At 40.9% G+C, this 16277-nt stretch overlaps 1 protein-coding gene across 1 annotated transcript in view; it reads right to left on the bottom strand.

Annotated features, from left to right (window-relative positions):
* Positions 1-12253: 12253 nt before the first annotated feature.
* LOC133425350 (gamma-aminobutyric acid receptor subunit alpha-5-like) overlaps positions 12254-16277 on the bottom strand; it is a 33970-nt gene continuing 29946 nt past the window's right edge. The window contains exon 10 of the mRNA XM_061716162.1: positions 12254-14159. Coding sequence (XP_061572146.1) covers positions 13851-14159 — 309 coding nt within the window. The 3' untranslated portion in view covers positions 12254-13850. The remainder of the gene's footprint in view (positions 14160-16277) is intronic.

Genomic DNA, 16277 nt, shown 5'->3' with positions numbered 1-16277 from the left:
TGCCCCCCCCTACCCCCCCCCTGCACCCCCCACTCCACTCTGGAGGACTTCCTCCGGGAAAGACTCCCCCCGATGATCAATCAGGGTGATGGGTCCGGTGGATGAGGTGAGAAGAGAGGGGGGAGTGTGAGGATCCAGCCCCCCCCATGTCTGTAAAAGCCTGTGTGGGCTGCAGACTATGCAGACTGGTCGGGTGACGCTTGTCTGCTACTGGTGAGGGTGGTGGACCTTTAGGAGGGAAGCATCTGCCGTGACTCATGCACACACACAACTAGGATCACAACTGATAAACACACACTCAGATCCCCCTTTTTCTGCTTGGAAGCGACGTCATGAGAATTATTAATCTCAACTCGTGCATATGTAAATATTTCTGCATGCATAGATCTTTCCAAAAACATCCTGGCAGAGGGGGGGCCAAGGCTATTTCAGGGGGTCCACACACTATGACAATGAATTAGTTTCTCGAACAATCAATTGCAATATGCTATAACAACGCACCTCCCAATAATCATGTTATTAAGAGCTGTCACCATGTCTACCTCAGTAATGCTGCACCTTTCACTTTTTTACTTGTATATATGTTAATAAGTGCCACATTTTTTTATTTACTGTACATTTGTTTATTACTGTTTGCTACTTTTTAAATCTGGGTACAGTAAGTGAAATAACCGGAGTCAAATTCCTTGTCGGGCAATGTTCAAACTTGACCAATACGGCTATTCTGATTCTGATTGCAATCGGAGTCTCTAAATGTTGAAATGTGCCTATTAAGCACAAGAGATGAGATTTGTGTATATATAAATTGAAGTTTATTCGCACTGTACAAAATGTAAAAAAAAAAAAAAAAAAAAAAAAAAAAAATTCTTTCACTTCTTTTATGATTTCAATCTGTACCATCTCAGCTAAGCCCTGCAGAATCTCGTTTTGGATTTGGTGACTTGTGTACTTTGCGTTCCCACATGCATCCAGCCTTTTTTCAATAAATTGGTCATGCTTCGCTATTTCGTCTAATATGGCCAAAAAGTTTCCCTTATTCTTGGAGTCCTCCGACTCTCGATGACTCCTCTGTGCTATATTTTGGGTTGCAGTCAAAAGAAGCACATTTGCTATTGTTTTCAAATAATATCGATTTTCTTCCACTTTTTTGTCGATTCTCATTCTCAGGATGACCCTGGCAGGGCTGAGAGAAGTGGACCGTCTCTAAACTGTATTGTGCACCCTAAGTCTTTCAAATATGACAAATAAATAAATAAATGAAATAATTTTAGCTAGTTTAATTGAATTGGAATTTATTTTTAGACAGTGCACAACCGTTTCTTTGCTCTCCTCTTATTTTTGAATTCCCAGTTCTCAGTTTGGGCAACCGAGCGTCCATCCTGCAGACCTGCCAGGCTCCTGATTAACGCAGCAGGAGCCCAGAGACTCTGCCTCCCCCTGGTGGCTCGAAAAGGCCAAGTAGCAACGTTTCAAAGACTCCTCACTGTGGTGCCGCAACCACGTGATCCATTTCTAGACCTGTGCTGACCTACAGGAATAATTGGGGCTGGCATTTAACTCAAACCATTTCTAGCATTAAATGTCATCAGCGATGTATGCATAACATCTAGTTCAACCCTAATTCCAAAACAGTTGGGATGCCTTTAATAATGTAAATTAAGACAAAGTGCAATGGTTTTGCCATTTTGCTAACCGAACTTTTGTAGAAAACATATAAAATGTTAAATGTGAGGCATTTCACCATTTCATGAAAAAATATTAGCCGACTTTTCTATTAGTATTATCCAAAACATTGTAAAAGTAAGTGAGACCAAAAAGAGCGAATTAGGTTCATTCACAGCAGGTCAGTGACAGAGATTAAAATATAAAGAGAATCAAAATCTTTCACGTGTCTATAAATTGTAAAATAATTAACGAATAATTTTCTCCGAGATAAAATGATCAAAACTTTGATATCTTATCATAGTATATAACAGGAGAATCTGAGAATTTGAAGGAATCTCTGTGTGCTTGGGACAGGCTGAAAAGCTATACTCTTTTCGAGTCGGTTGCAATCTCAGATGTCGTTCAGCCAGTATCTGGCCCATGTCACAGCTATATGAGTGGGTTCCACTGGGGCACCTCGTAACAGTCCAGTAGGTGGGATACTGTCAATACTGCTCCACAACTGCATGTGTCTTCTGTATGGCAGCTCCATGCTTTCATGAGTGCTTTGTATCTCACCTGCTCCACTCGTAGTCTGTTGAGGGTCTTCCAGCTTGGCCATGGGAGGTCGTACCTGCTGGCGAGGCATTCAGTTGGGGTGATTTCTCTCTCCTTCCTCTCTCCTTCCAGTCATGGGCTTGTGTGTGAAAAACTCCCCTTTAGGAGGGAAGAAACCTTCAGCAGGACCTGGATCATAAGGGGGGACCCTCCTGCCGGAGGCCAGCTACAAGCAACAACCTTCTGCAGAAGGGGACGGTTGTTGCTTGTAGAACGGATCGGATCGCCATGGTGATTGGCCGGTATTGTGTGTGGGGGGATAGGGTCCCGAACCTCTTTCACAGCTCTGGATGCTAGTTCGCTGCTCACACAGACACGGTTCGGCTTATATCTTTGTTTACATCTGGCACTGTGGAAGGATTTTGGCAGTTTGGCATCATGAATCAGGGTCAAGTGTTTCGATTTGAGCCAGGTTTCTAGTTCATCTCCATCTTGATTGTTCGCTTCATAGCCCTTCATGCGACATGCTATGGGCGTTGAAGTTCCCAATACTGATGGGGTATTTCCTCTTGCATCTGTTTGGCAGTTCAGAGTGGAGGAACAGACTTTGGGGGGGGGTTAAACACTGATGTGACAGAGACATTTGGCAGGGCAACTGTGATGGTTTCCATTTGCCCTTCGTTGCTGTGGGTGCAGACCTCTTCAATCGTGAGGCTTGGTCTGCTGAATAGGGCTGACTCATACTGTCTGTGTTGGATCTCGGCCACCAGTTTCATTCCAGGGATAGCCGGGCAGTGTTGTGTAGCACCAATGTGGGTCTCTTGCATGCACACTATGTCGAAGCGTTTGGCCTCTGTCACCAGTATGTCTGCCTTGCCAAAGAACACTGCAGCACTGGCCAGTAAAGCCCAACAGCGACTCTACTTCCTCCGCAAGCTGAAGAGAGCCAGAACTCCAGCCTCCATCATGTGCACCTTCTATAGAGGCACCATAGAGAGCATCCTCACCAGCTGCATCACTGTGTGGTATGGCACCTGCACCGTGTCCTGCCGCAAACAGCTACAACGTGTGGTGAGAGCAGCTGAGAGGATCCTGGGAGTCTCTCTCCCGACCCTCCAGGATATCTACAGCACCCGCCTCACCCGAAAAGCCCTGTGCATTGCTAGAGACTCCACCCACCCATCCAACGGCCTCTTCAGTCTGCTGCCGTCCGGAAAAAGACTGAGAAGCCTTAGGGCCAGAACTAGCAGACTGAAAGACAGCTTTCTCCACCAAGCTGTCAGGATGCTGAACTCTCTCTCTGCCCTGCCCTCCCTCGACCCTGCACTTTAACTTTTTAACCAATAGCACTGCCGCCTAGAAGTCTGTTCTTTTATACTTGTACTGTGTTTTTATATCTGTTTTAATGGTTTTTCTGCAATGACATATTGTTATGTGTCCTGTCAGTGTACGTCTATATTGTCAGTGTTATATCTATATTGTCACTGTTTTGTCCAAATGTATATACACTGTGGGCCTGGGGAGCATTGCAATTTCGAATCCTATGTATAAACCTGTACACATGGTTTTGACAAATAATAAACTAACTAACTAACTAACTAACTTGCATCTGCGGAAACCTTCAATATTGCTGGAGGCAATTGACAGTGCAGGCCCTAGTGTGGGAGTGGAGGCGCTTCGTCGTCATCTAGGTAGATTGCTCTGGTAAGTATACAGATATTGGCCTTCTGGTGGTAGTAATATCTGATAGTAAAATCAGATTGCACCAATCAGTGTTTCCCAGGGTAGGTTTCTGTATAAGCTATACTGAAGCATGATAATAGTGGAAATCATGATGGTATCAGGAGCGCTTCTGGTGTTCACAGCCTGAGAAAAACATGTTCACCATGCCAAATGCAAAAATGGAGGTTATGGTTCTACTATCCCTCCGGGTACTCCGGCTTCCTCCCAAAGTCCAAAAACATGCATAGTAGGTTAATTGGTGATTGGTGATTCTTAATTGCCCGTAGGTGTGAGTATGAGTGTGTCTGGTTGTTTGTATATATGTGGCCCTGCGATGGACTGGCAACCTGTCCCCTGCCTCTCGCCTGTGATGAGGTGGGATAGGCTCCAGCAGACCCCGTGACCCTGCAAAGGATAAAGCGGGTCTAGAAGATGGATGGATGGGTTCTACCATCCAAAGATGAAGCAGTCAGGTAATAAGATCCAGAAAACTAATCTCCTGTGGGCAAAAATGCATTTACTGGAAAAGGGCAGAAGGAAAAAACTGTGGTCAAAAGGACTCGATTTGAAATTATTCTTGGAAATGCACCCTCCAGACTAAAGAGGAGAGGGACCACCTGGCTTGTCATTGGCACTCATCAAAAACCTGTATTTCTGATAGTATAGTCCGAATGGGACGGGCAGTTTGCACATTTGGAGCGGGAACATCAATACTGAAATTTTTTACAGGTTTTAAAGTAGCATTTGCTCCCATATAGACAGTATCTTCTCAGGGAAGGCCTTGCATCTTTCAGCAAGATATTTCCAACCGTATTTTGCATCCATTACAAAAGCATGGCTTCATAGTAGACAGTGTTGGGCAAGTTACATCCAAAATATAATACATTATATATTACTAGTTACTGTCATTTGAAAGTAATTAGTTACATTACAATATTACTATATCTGAATTGTAATGCGTTACACTACTTGTGTATTACTTTTGAGTTACTTTCAACAAAATAGCAAAAAAAGATAAATCTTGTCCCACTGGGAGATTTTTCTACTTATTTCAAGTGAAAATTTACTTGAAACAGGTGAAAATTGTCAAATAAGTTATTTTTCTGGTGTTATTTTTCTGGTGATGACTATAAATGTTGAAATAGCAGTAAAACCACATTCATTGATGAAATGACATAAGGAATGGAAAGGGGGGATGGCAGTTTTACAGGGGGGATGATTTGGACCGTTTTTATTTCAGGGGGGATGATTTGGACCGTTTTTATTTCAGGGATGATTTGGACCGTTTTTATTTCAGGGGGGGATGATTTGGACTGTTTTTATTTCAGGGGGGATGATTTGGACTGTTTTTATTTCAGGGGGGATGATTTGGACCGTTTTTATTTCAGGGGGGGATGATTTGGACTGTTTTTATTTCAGGGGGGATGATTTGGACTGTTTTTATTTCAGGGGGGATGATTTGGACCGTTTTTATTTCAGGGGGGGATGATTTGGACTGTTTTTATTTCAGGGGGGATGATTTGGACCGTTTTTATTTCGGGGGGGGGGGTGATTTGGACCGTTTTAATTTCAGGGGGGGTGCCATCACATCACCCCTCATCCCCCCTCAACTCGAATACTGCTCACACGGAACTCAGAACTTCTTCATAAATAACTCCCAGAGAGAAAAAAAAAACACCAGCAAGCTAACAAACAAACCAATAAAGCTCTCAGAGTTAACAAAACGAACCAGCAATCAACTCGCAACTGTTTTAACCTCTCCTCCTGATGGGCTGCAGGTGTGGTTTAAGGCTGATTTATGGTTCCGCGTTACACCAACGCAGGCCATACGCCGTGGGTTACGCGAACTACTGCGTACCCTACGGCGAAAGATCTGCGTCGATTTAACGCGGAACCATAAATCCGCTCTCACAGCGCGACTGACTGTGAGCCCGGCCGCGCGCAGCTCCTCGCCGACTCCGCGCTCATATATATTTAATAAATGTATAAAGCCCATATATTAATAAAGCCTCACTTGGCCGAGCCCTAACGCTGAGACCATGGTAGATTTAAGTTACACGCGGACACGCCGCACTGTTGACTTTTCCCTGCCGGCTCTGCTCACAGAACAGTCCCCACACACAGTGTCCAGCGGCGCTACGTTCCGCCGCGCCGCGCTCCCAACGCTTTTTTCTGTTGTCGGGATGTCTCGCGGACGCGGTGTTGGTGAATTCTTTAAAAAACAACAGCTAAACGGGTTAAAATGCGTTGTAACGCGCGTTACTTAGATTGTAACGAGTAAAATATTACCGAAAATGTATTAGTAATGCGTTATATTACTGCGTTACAGCAAATAGTAATACATTACTGTAATTGCGTTACTTTTGTAACGCGTTACCCCCAACACTGATAGTAGAAGAGTTCATGTCTTCCACATTTGGTGCATCGTAAAATGAAAGATTATGACACAGAAGACCCAGGTCTTTAATCCTATATCAGATAGAAACATGACAGCATTCTCAAACTCTCTCAAAAATTGGTCTTCTACGATCGTTAAAAATAGACCTACATGCACGTACACGTTACTCAAACTTGAACTTACCATTTTTTTCTTCAGATAACATGTCCACAGTTTAAATGTTTGATTTGTTTTCTATGTTCTATTGTTAATAAAATATTACTAAAACTCTTAGTTTTCACTTAATGCAGGAAAAATGAACCATCACAACACAAATAGGCACTTCCTGTAACTGAACTATCATAGACTAAATATCCAGTAGTTCAAGTAAAAAATGAACAGTAAATGTACACTTTTCTAATTAAACGCATGGTTTATAACCATGATATCACCACCACCAAGATTTAGAAAATGTATCTGAAATGTTAAGTCAACAACAGTTAACAATAAATCAAAAAGTTTCCACTTTTAGCAGTGATAAAATCCATCATATTCTTGTCAAGCTGCAACACTTTATTGTTCATGAAATTCAGTGGTGAAGCTAATCAAAGGTTTAGAAGAAGAAACAAACTGAATGGCTTTTCTCGGGAGAGAGTAATGACAGATATACAGCATGTAACGAGACATATGCATCAGCAGAGAATCAAATCAATAGCACTAACAAGAGCCAGTGATTTCCTTCTTGTCTGAGCAGCTTTAATCATGTTTAAGTGAAGCCTCATTTGAGCTACAGCAGTGCTGTAGGATATGCAGTGTATTATACAGCATCATTATTGATCATTTTAAGTATAATACACACAATAAACACAATACATAAAACAATGATTTGTGCAAAACCAGCTACAATGGCTTTGCTGTGTTTTTGAAAAATGTAAGCACAAGTCTCAACTCACTGAGTCCTCCAAAAGTCCCAAATTCCCAACCTATGTTAAAGGAAAACAAAAAAAGAGAAATTCCATGCATTTGTAGTTGAGGAACAACTGTTGCCACCATATCCCTGCAAGTCTCTTTAAGCTGAGTACTGGATGTGAATTACATTCCCTGACTGACGCATCTAAACTTCAGCCTGCTTCACTGCCCATGAGCTAGCTTTGGATAAAGTCCACATAATCAATTCTAAATTCATCCCTAACACGCACCAGCCACAGCTGTCCGGACGCAATGTTGAGAAAAACAAGTGTTTGTCATCAGGCCGGGCCGGTCAGGGCTTAAATTGGAGGAAAGCGCTCTGCTGTAAGGGGGCCCCCTGACCGGGTGAAAGCAACTTAAGCAGAACTAAATCCCTTTTCTAACAGATGTATGGCAGATGAGTCTGTCACAGTGGCTGAAGGACGGAGGGAGGGCTGTGCAGTCGTTTCTTGGCCGGCAATAGAGAGATTGATGATTGGATGGATGGAAGGACGAGTAGATGGGGGGTGGGGTTCTTTTCCAAGTCTTAGCAGCGTGGAGATCCTCTGATCTGCAAGGAAATTACTATGGGTTTTAGGATGTTTTCATTAACTAGTCAAGCACACAGAGAGGTTGTCATGGAGACAACAGAGCTCCATTTACCGGCACAGGACCCCCATAGACTTTTGGAGGGCCACAAGCTACAAGGTTTGCCTCAACAGACAGTACTTGGGGTGAATTTACATAACATTAATTTGTAGCTAGCTTTGCCCTCAGGCATGTCATGAACACATTGAGGTACCTCACTGTGAATGTCGTATTTGTTTAAGAATTAACTAAAAATTGCGCAGTACCCTCGTTGGTAAAATCTGAGAGGAAAACTCAGGATTTGTGAGATATAATCTCATAAATTGGTGAGAAAAAGAAGTAGAAATTCAGAAATACGGACTTTATTAAAGTAGCAATTTTGCAATAGAAATCTGAAAAACAGATTTTTGAGGTGACAGAAGTCCACCCCAACCCTTCACAGCTACTTCAACCATCAGTGGCTAGCTACGAGGAACTGGGTTTTCATATGTACACAAATACGGGGAGCGAAGACAGTTTGGAACACATCAGCATCGTTGGCAGAGGTGCCTCTCCAAAGTCTGAATGCAAATGATATTATTGTGATTTTGAAACAAAATCAAACACATTTTCTTGTTGCAAAACCTTCTGGGACCTCACCTGATGGATTCAGAATAGTAGTTTTGAAGCTAGTATTTTAGGCCTATGATGGACACCATATTGGCAGGGACTGACTCCGCCCAATCCCGGTTAATTCAAAAATGCTACCAAGGCTATACTTGCTAGCATAGCCTCAGCCCAGCTGGGTGGCTCAGGAAAGAAGAAAAAAACATGCACACCACAGCTGAAGTGCTTGGACTGTAACTGTGACGCGGACCCTTGCAGGTCGATCTTGATCGGTGGCTCCCCCAGAGCAGGTGGCCAAGCCCCTTGAGCTAAAGGTATGTTAGCATGCTAGCTTTACCTACATTTAAACTTTCGATTCACAAAGCTCGACTGTTTTCTTCTTAAATTGTATGCCGATGAATTGGCACAGACTATTCTAAAGGGTTTGAATTTCTCCATCGCAATGTAGTTTTCCAAAATAACAGCCCCCAAACAGAATCCTGCCAAGGGTCTTCAAGAAGCTAGAAACAACCCCTGTTAGCACATAAGCATGCAGGGAGAGCATTAAAGTGCTAAATTCAGAGGATAAGTAAAATTATTGTAGCATATAGAGATGTTTCAGCCTGACTGGCTTTGCTGTCCACAGAGAAATCAATGAAGACTACTTTCATCAAAATAACCAAAGTACTTATTACATTTACATTCCATTAGATAAAGTAGAGCTGGAACAATTTAACTCCAACACAATGATCTCAAATGTGCAGAAGGACTCGATTCAGTGACCAAGAGTGGAGCGCAAGCAGAGGCAGAGGTTGGACGTTGTTTCCAGGGAAAATGTCCAGTATGCTTATGCTTATCTGCACTCTACTGCCATGTTGATTCTGTCAGATGGAAACACAGACTTTCAACTGCTTTTCATTGGATTTCCTTTTGCTCTGCTGCTCTCAAACTGAAGTGTCACCTTAAGTGCCAAGTAGCAGCACATTACATTTCCATTTCCATTTCTATAAGTGAGGGCTCAATATTAGTCAGTCCAACATCAAATACTGCAGTGTGTCATATAATCAACAGACAAAAGGAAAAATGCACTTTGGAAATCATTTTAAACAGATAGCTTGAAGTTATTTGCTTTAGGTCCAATTTAAGTTCAACACATCAAAGCCGATACATGACATGATACTGATGTCTTCACCATGTACTGTATGTCAGTATCTGGATAGTACACAGACATTTTTCAGCACAATGCTCTCCGCTCCAGATGAGGGGGAACTACCAGCATCCTTGTGATCAAAGAAGCGTTGACCCAGAGGCATCTCCTCTATTGAGAACATTTGTTCCTGAGTATGTCTCACATTAAAACAACAACTCTCACATGCTGTGTACTATTGAAATCTGTAGCCACCGTGCTTCAACACTATGGCTGCTCACTACTTCTGACTACTTAGACTAGAAATACTAGTCACGTTCGGCTCAGATCAAGTTCAATCCGATTTAGGCCTTTTTCTTCTACAAGCAACAAGAACAGAATCACCTTACACAACTACACACATGTTGACGAAAAAAGTGTATCCAAGACAAGAACATACCAATAAAGTCAAAGTCAAAATTTTTCTTCTAAGGGCTTAAAAATGCAAAAATGTCAATATTTTTTGTTACTTTTGTTTTGTTTTTTATGTCAAAGCAACAAATTGAAAATGGATGTGCTATTTACATGATTCCCTTATGACACTTGGCCCAATTTCTCAAAATCTTTGCAATTAAAAGACTCTCCATCCCGATGATTCAGAAACACAGATTTCAGTGGTACTCAGAAAAATCTGAGAAAAGGGGTTCCCTCATGGGGAACATCACAAAAGCAAGCCAACTGTAGCAGCAGAACCTGAGAGCCCAAAACTGGTAATCACTCTGTTGTTCACTTACAAATAAACTACTAACAAAGAACACACGGTTTGTTTAAAGTTAGGAAAAATCTTAAAAATAGATTTTGGTGACTTCTTAACAACTAAGCTAATGTGCGTACTAACTAGCTAACAAAATTAATAAATTGTTTTTTCTTTATTTTTCTCCCTTCGATTAAAAACTTTTTGAGCATTCAACCTCAAGAATAAATTGCTAGAAAATAAATTAAACTGCAGCGTACAAAGAACACAAGGTGTTTTGAAGGTTAAGGCGACTGATGAGCACTAGCATATTTTAAGGTAGGCATGCTGCTAGATTTTTCATATTTTGGAAAGATAAGCCTCTTACTGGTGTAACCAGGCTATGTTGTTGCTGAGAAAGTTTCTACCAGTGTGAGCATTTATAAGACGGAGAACACTTGAATCTAGATAGCTTTGTGTTGGTATTATCCAGGAAAAGATATTCAATTAGTCTATTTGCTGTTTCCTTTTCTTTCTTTTTCTGGCATAGCTGAACATCACTTTCACGCCTTTCAGAAGTCGATGCATGAAAGACAGTCAGGGATGAAAGTTGTAAAAACTCTTATTTCAGTAACCTCTTAGCAACTAAGCTAACAAGCTTATTTTTTCTTTTACTTTTCCCCCCTCTTCAGGGAAACCTTTTACTAAATGGCATCATGTCAAGAATAAATTGAAAAAGAATGAACTGCAACCAGATGTTTGAGAGTTAAGGTGACTGACTAGCATCAACACATTTCAAACTAACCAGCAAGAAACATGCTGTTAGATTTGATAATTTGGAAACATATGCCCTTTGTAAATTAGACCTTTGCAAAAGGTTTGATGAGCGGTTTCTGTCCATTTGGGGGATTTTTAGAATCTAGTTTTAATTGCCCAAAACTGGATAGTGTTCTGGTGAACTTTTGCTAACAGGAAGAAAATATGTTTTATCGATTAGTTGTCTTTCTTTCTTTTTCTAACAATCCAGGGATCACCTCCACAGCTTTTAGAAATAACTGTATCGAAGAAATTCAGGAAAATAATAAACCAACACATGATTCTATCAAAGACCAAGCTACCTAACAAGCTAGCTAAAGTGATACGCTTTTGTTTCGCCTAATCAGTGAAATGTTTTACTGAATTACATCATGTACAATCTCCAGTATCATCATGTACAATTTTGAGATGGAATAAATTGCAGCGTACAAAGAAAACAAAATGTTTGAGAGTTAAGGTGTCTAGCATTAGCACGTTCCAAGCTAGCCAGCTGGGAAAACACTGTTAAATTTGATATTTTGCAAAGATATGCAATTTATTGTTGTGACCAAGCATTATCACCAACTTTGTTGAAACAATTTTCTCTCTTATATCTTCTTTTTGCATTTCACATCTTTGTTTTTTTTTACAGAAGACAGGACAGTTTTGTGGCGGAGCCGTACTAAAAGGCAAAAAAAAAAGTTTTTTCCTTAGTTACAGTGTCCTTTTATTTTTTCTCCCATTTTTTTTCTTTAAAACACAATTGTATCATAAGACTTTAAAGCAGTGTAAAACATCATTTTAGTTTGAAAAAAAGAGGAACAAAAACTCAATTTACCCAGAATTTAAGGCAAGTTAGTCCAATTCACAAGAGAAAGTCTGACAGTTTTAGACCCCGTCCACACGTAGCCGGGTATCTGCTAAACCGAAGATATTTTCCTACGTTTGGACCTGTCATCCACATGAAAACGCAAATAAACGAATGTTTAAAAAAACTCTGGGCAAAGTGAAGATTTTTGAAAACTCCGTTTATGTACATGCGTGTAGACAGGGACAACCGGAGTTTTGCGTTTTCGAACGTCAGATTATGCGCCAAAACAACAACAAATTTGCTCTGAGTCTGATGTCTAACGTGCGACCCAGAACTACAGATGATCCACCATCTGTTCTCCAAGCTATTTATTAAATAAATGATCTCTGCTCTTGACCACCGTTTACTGCGTTACACCGACGCAGAGCCTACGCCGTAGGGTACGCGGCGACGCGCAGCCCTACGCCGTACCCTACGGCGTAGGGCTGCGTCAATTTAACGCAGCAGCTCCGTGGTGGGCCACGAGGGGGACTCGGACTCGTTACCGAAAAGGAGACGCTTCTCCAGGGGAAGCTGCGCCGCGGAGGCCGGCCCCAAGGCTGGAAGACCAGATGATCTACAGGTTTGGAATGCTTATGAATGTGGTCGAAAACGCAGATCTTCGGTTATGTGTGGAAGGTTTTTTTTTTTAAACGATGTAATGTGGACACAAATTATTTTATAAATGGAGGGGGGGAAATATTCGGTTTTAAAAATACCCAGCTACGTGTGTACATAGCCTTATGCAAAGGCTCAATGGAGACGGCAGTTTAAAGTTTGGCCATTATTTAGAGCTGTTGTATTTAGTCAAATTGTCTTTGTAAAACTGATTCCTGGGGCTGGAATTGTTGCGCTGTTCTGCCAGAAGACATATTAGCAGGCTGGTCACTTGCCTAAATGGCATTTCAAACTCTGGTCACTTCACTGAACAACACTTTCCACACTCTCCACATCAATGCTGATTTGTATGTGACACACATCAGTTCCAGTGCCGATCCCTCAACTGGGTATATTAGTTTCACAGCTAAGTGACCCAGGTTCAAAATCCTGTAAAATCACACACAGTACTGTATATCCAATCCTAAATTTGTACCAACATTAGTCAGGCTGCATAAGTCGGTCAAAGAAGATTTTCTACAATTTTTTTTTCATAATGCACCAAATCTTGACTTTTGACTTTGTTTGTTTAAACATTCAGGATCTTCAGATAGGATTCTATGCTTTTTCATAAATCATTTTCTTCAAGACTCTTCCTGTGAGTGTTTTTGGGACACCATCTGCAGAGGGCTTTTAATCATAAGTAAGGCTGTATCAGAACTAATTGCAGTTCGAAGAGAAAATGTGATTTTTTTTTTCTCAACAAAGCACAAAAAACGTAATCATTAATACATTTTCAGCATTCATCTCAACATGTTTCCTCCACGTTGTACGAAATAAGATACCTTTTCAAATTCCGACCAAGATGAAGTGTGCCTGTGTGCTTGAAGAAAAGACCGACAGATACATGATCAGTATTCCAGACAAAGACGAGTTCATGGTTTCCTGTAAAAGAGAACGTCATGCAAACTGCAGCAAGATAGAAGAGAAAGAAGCAATGCACCCTCTCTCTCTCCTGCTAAAAGGTCTTTGAAGCAGTTTTCTTCATCATCATGTTGCTTTTTTTCTCTCTTTTCTTTTTGTTTTTAGGCCATGAAAAATGGGAAAAGGGATTCTGTTGCAGCCTTGCGTCCATTCAAAGTGCTGGAATTAAAAAGCTGAGTATAGTTGTTGTTCTTCAAGCGCAGATATTTGTTTTTACATTTTTTTCTTTTTTAAGCAGAGACCTTACAATACTTTTTTTCCCTTCAGTACGCCCACTCTCTGCGAGCGGCCTTAAAAGTCCTTCCTCTCGTACGCAAACTGTCCCAGAAAAAGAAAAGAGGGATTATGTTGACGCGACAACTCCTTTCACCACCGGTTCTCTGTTCAGGTATGTGGCCCAGTACACGAGGTTGAAGGTTCCGAAGAGGACGGGGAACACTATCCGCGACATCTTGTCGATCTTGCTCACGCTGTTGTAGGTCTTTTTGGGGTCCACCATTTTGCTCTCGGAGGCTCGCAGCTGCACCGACGTGGTGTTGGAGATGTTGGAGATGGTGGAGATGGACACGTCCTTGGTGAGGTTGGGGGTGTAGTTGACGCCCGCCGAGCAGACGTTGTTGGGCTTCTTGGACAGCACCATGGGGTCTCGTTTCTACAGTAGGAGAGATGGTACCAAGCACTGTGTTAGTTTCAAGTTACATATAGATCATTTCTGTGCTACCACCAGTGTGTTCTGTGTGTTATATTTCATCCCGCCTAGAATGATTAGATGCTTTACAGAGGTGGAACAGTTCTGGCAAAATGAGTAATTGATACCCACCGTTATCACAGTTCCATTTTTATTTATTATGATTGCAATATTTTGTCACGGTTTTGTCAGTTCCTGTTTTATTTTTTATTTTCTATTTTTTTAATATCTTTTTATTTCACAATAATTCTCACAATTCACATTTTCATATTCATGATTTCTATTCTACCCACATTCCTACCCTCTCCATAATTACCCTAGGGGAAAAAAAACAACAAAACAAAACGAAACAAAAAAAAATCATACATTAAGGGAGAACAAAATTAAATAAATATTAAAAAATAAATAAATAAATAAATAAAAATAGAAAAAAATAATGGCAGCAACAGCGAACTATATATATATATATATATATATATATATATATATATATATATATATATATATATATATATATATATATATATATCCTGTTTTATTTTGAAACCCGTGTCTTTGTGTTTCAGTTATGTCTTGACTTCCCTTGTTCCCATCGTCCCTGATTGTCTGCACCTGTGTCTCGTTAACCCTTATGTATATCTGGTGTTGTCTTTCCCTTGCTCCCTGCTGGTCCGTACTGTTTGTTCCTCCGTGTTTTCTGCTCAGGTTTTTGTAGTTATTGATTCTAGTTTTAAGCTCTTGTTTTTGTATCCTGTTCAGCAGCGCTTTTGGTTTTGTTTTGACTAATAAATCACTGTTTTTGGGAACTCCTGCCTTCTGGTCTCCTGCATCTGGGTCCTACTCCAACCGTCCCCTGACATATTTATGTGAGCTTATAGCAGCTCTTAACAAATTCACAAGCAGTCACCTAGTTTCTTCTGATATGACAACCTCTGCTTTATCTGCTGTATTAATTAAATCAATTTAAAAAAGACCTTAAATGTCATAGACCAGGGGTAGGGAACCCTGGTCCTATAGAACCGTAGTCCTGTATGTTTTGGATATTTCGCCTTGCATCAACACACCTGGTTCTGCACCCAGACTCTCTTGCTTCTGAAGTGGATGCAAGATGTTGTTTAGCATTGTCTTGCTGAAAGCAGCAATGCTTTCCCCGGATGGAAGGACATCTTGCTCTAAAACCTGTATAAACCTTTGAGCATTGATGTTTCCCCTCCTAATCTGCCCACTGCCGTTCCATCCACAGTAATGCACATATGCTAATATTTCAGTCCAGGTTCAGGTGCCGATATCACGGCTTCGCAGATCCGTGGACACCTGATACCAATCCAATGCCACTGACGTGTGGAAAACTGCAGGCTTGACATGTACTGAATTGTTATTTAAATCATTTAACAGCGTGGATTTTTTTTTTTTTATATTTCATATTTTTCATATAAGTTCTCATACAATGTTACCTGATCTTCAGAAACACTGAGCTTTGATACAACATACATAACATAGATAAATTTTTTGTAGGTTATCAGCTGTTGTTACTTATATGAAGGTCAGATGTTTTTGCACACTACAAAATTAGAAAAAAAATTATTTTCAAGAGATCACATACTTTCACATACTTTTTCTTGCCAATGTGTCTACATGTACTACTACTACTACCGTCATATAGCAGGCGCTTTTATCCAAAGGGACTTACATCTCATGCTGCCGACACATGAATTATACATAGGGAAGTGAATAAATTGGTCTTATTGTTCTGCCACATTATCCACCTCCCAATTCAGCTGCTCAAACAACGTCAGGCCTGATAGCTAATGTCAATATCAGAGACAGTGAATCCCTAATCCTGCTCTTCTTCAGTAGGGAGGATGCAGATTCCACTGGTTCCAAAGTTAACTTCAATTTTGATTCATCTGACATGGGAATTTCTTTCTCTTTCATTTCAGTCTGTATTTAAATGAGAAGACGGTGACATTCAAGGATCAATGTTACGTGTGGCTTCCTCTCTGCATGACTGAGCTTTGAGCTTCGTTTGTGGACGACACGGTGAACTGTGTTCTTAGTCATTTCCTGAAGTTTTTCTGCTTC

The sequence above is a fragment of the Cololabis saira genome, chromosome 24, assembly GCF_033807715.1.
Source record: "Cololabis saira isolate AMF1-May2022 chromosome 24, fColSai1.1, whole genome shotgun sequence".
Taxonomy (NCBI): Eukaryota; Metazoa; Chordata; class Actinopteri; order Beloniformes; family Belonidae; genus Cololabis; species Cololabis saira.
This window is presented reverse-complemented; position numbering and strand designations above follow the sequence as displayed.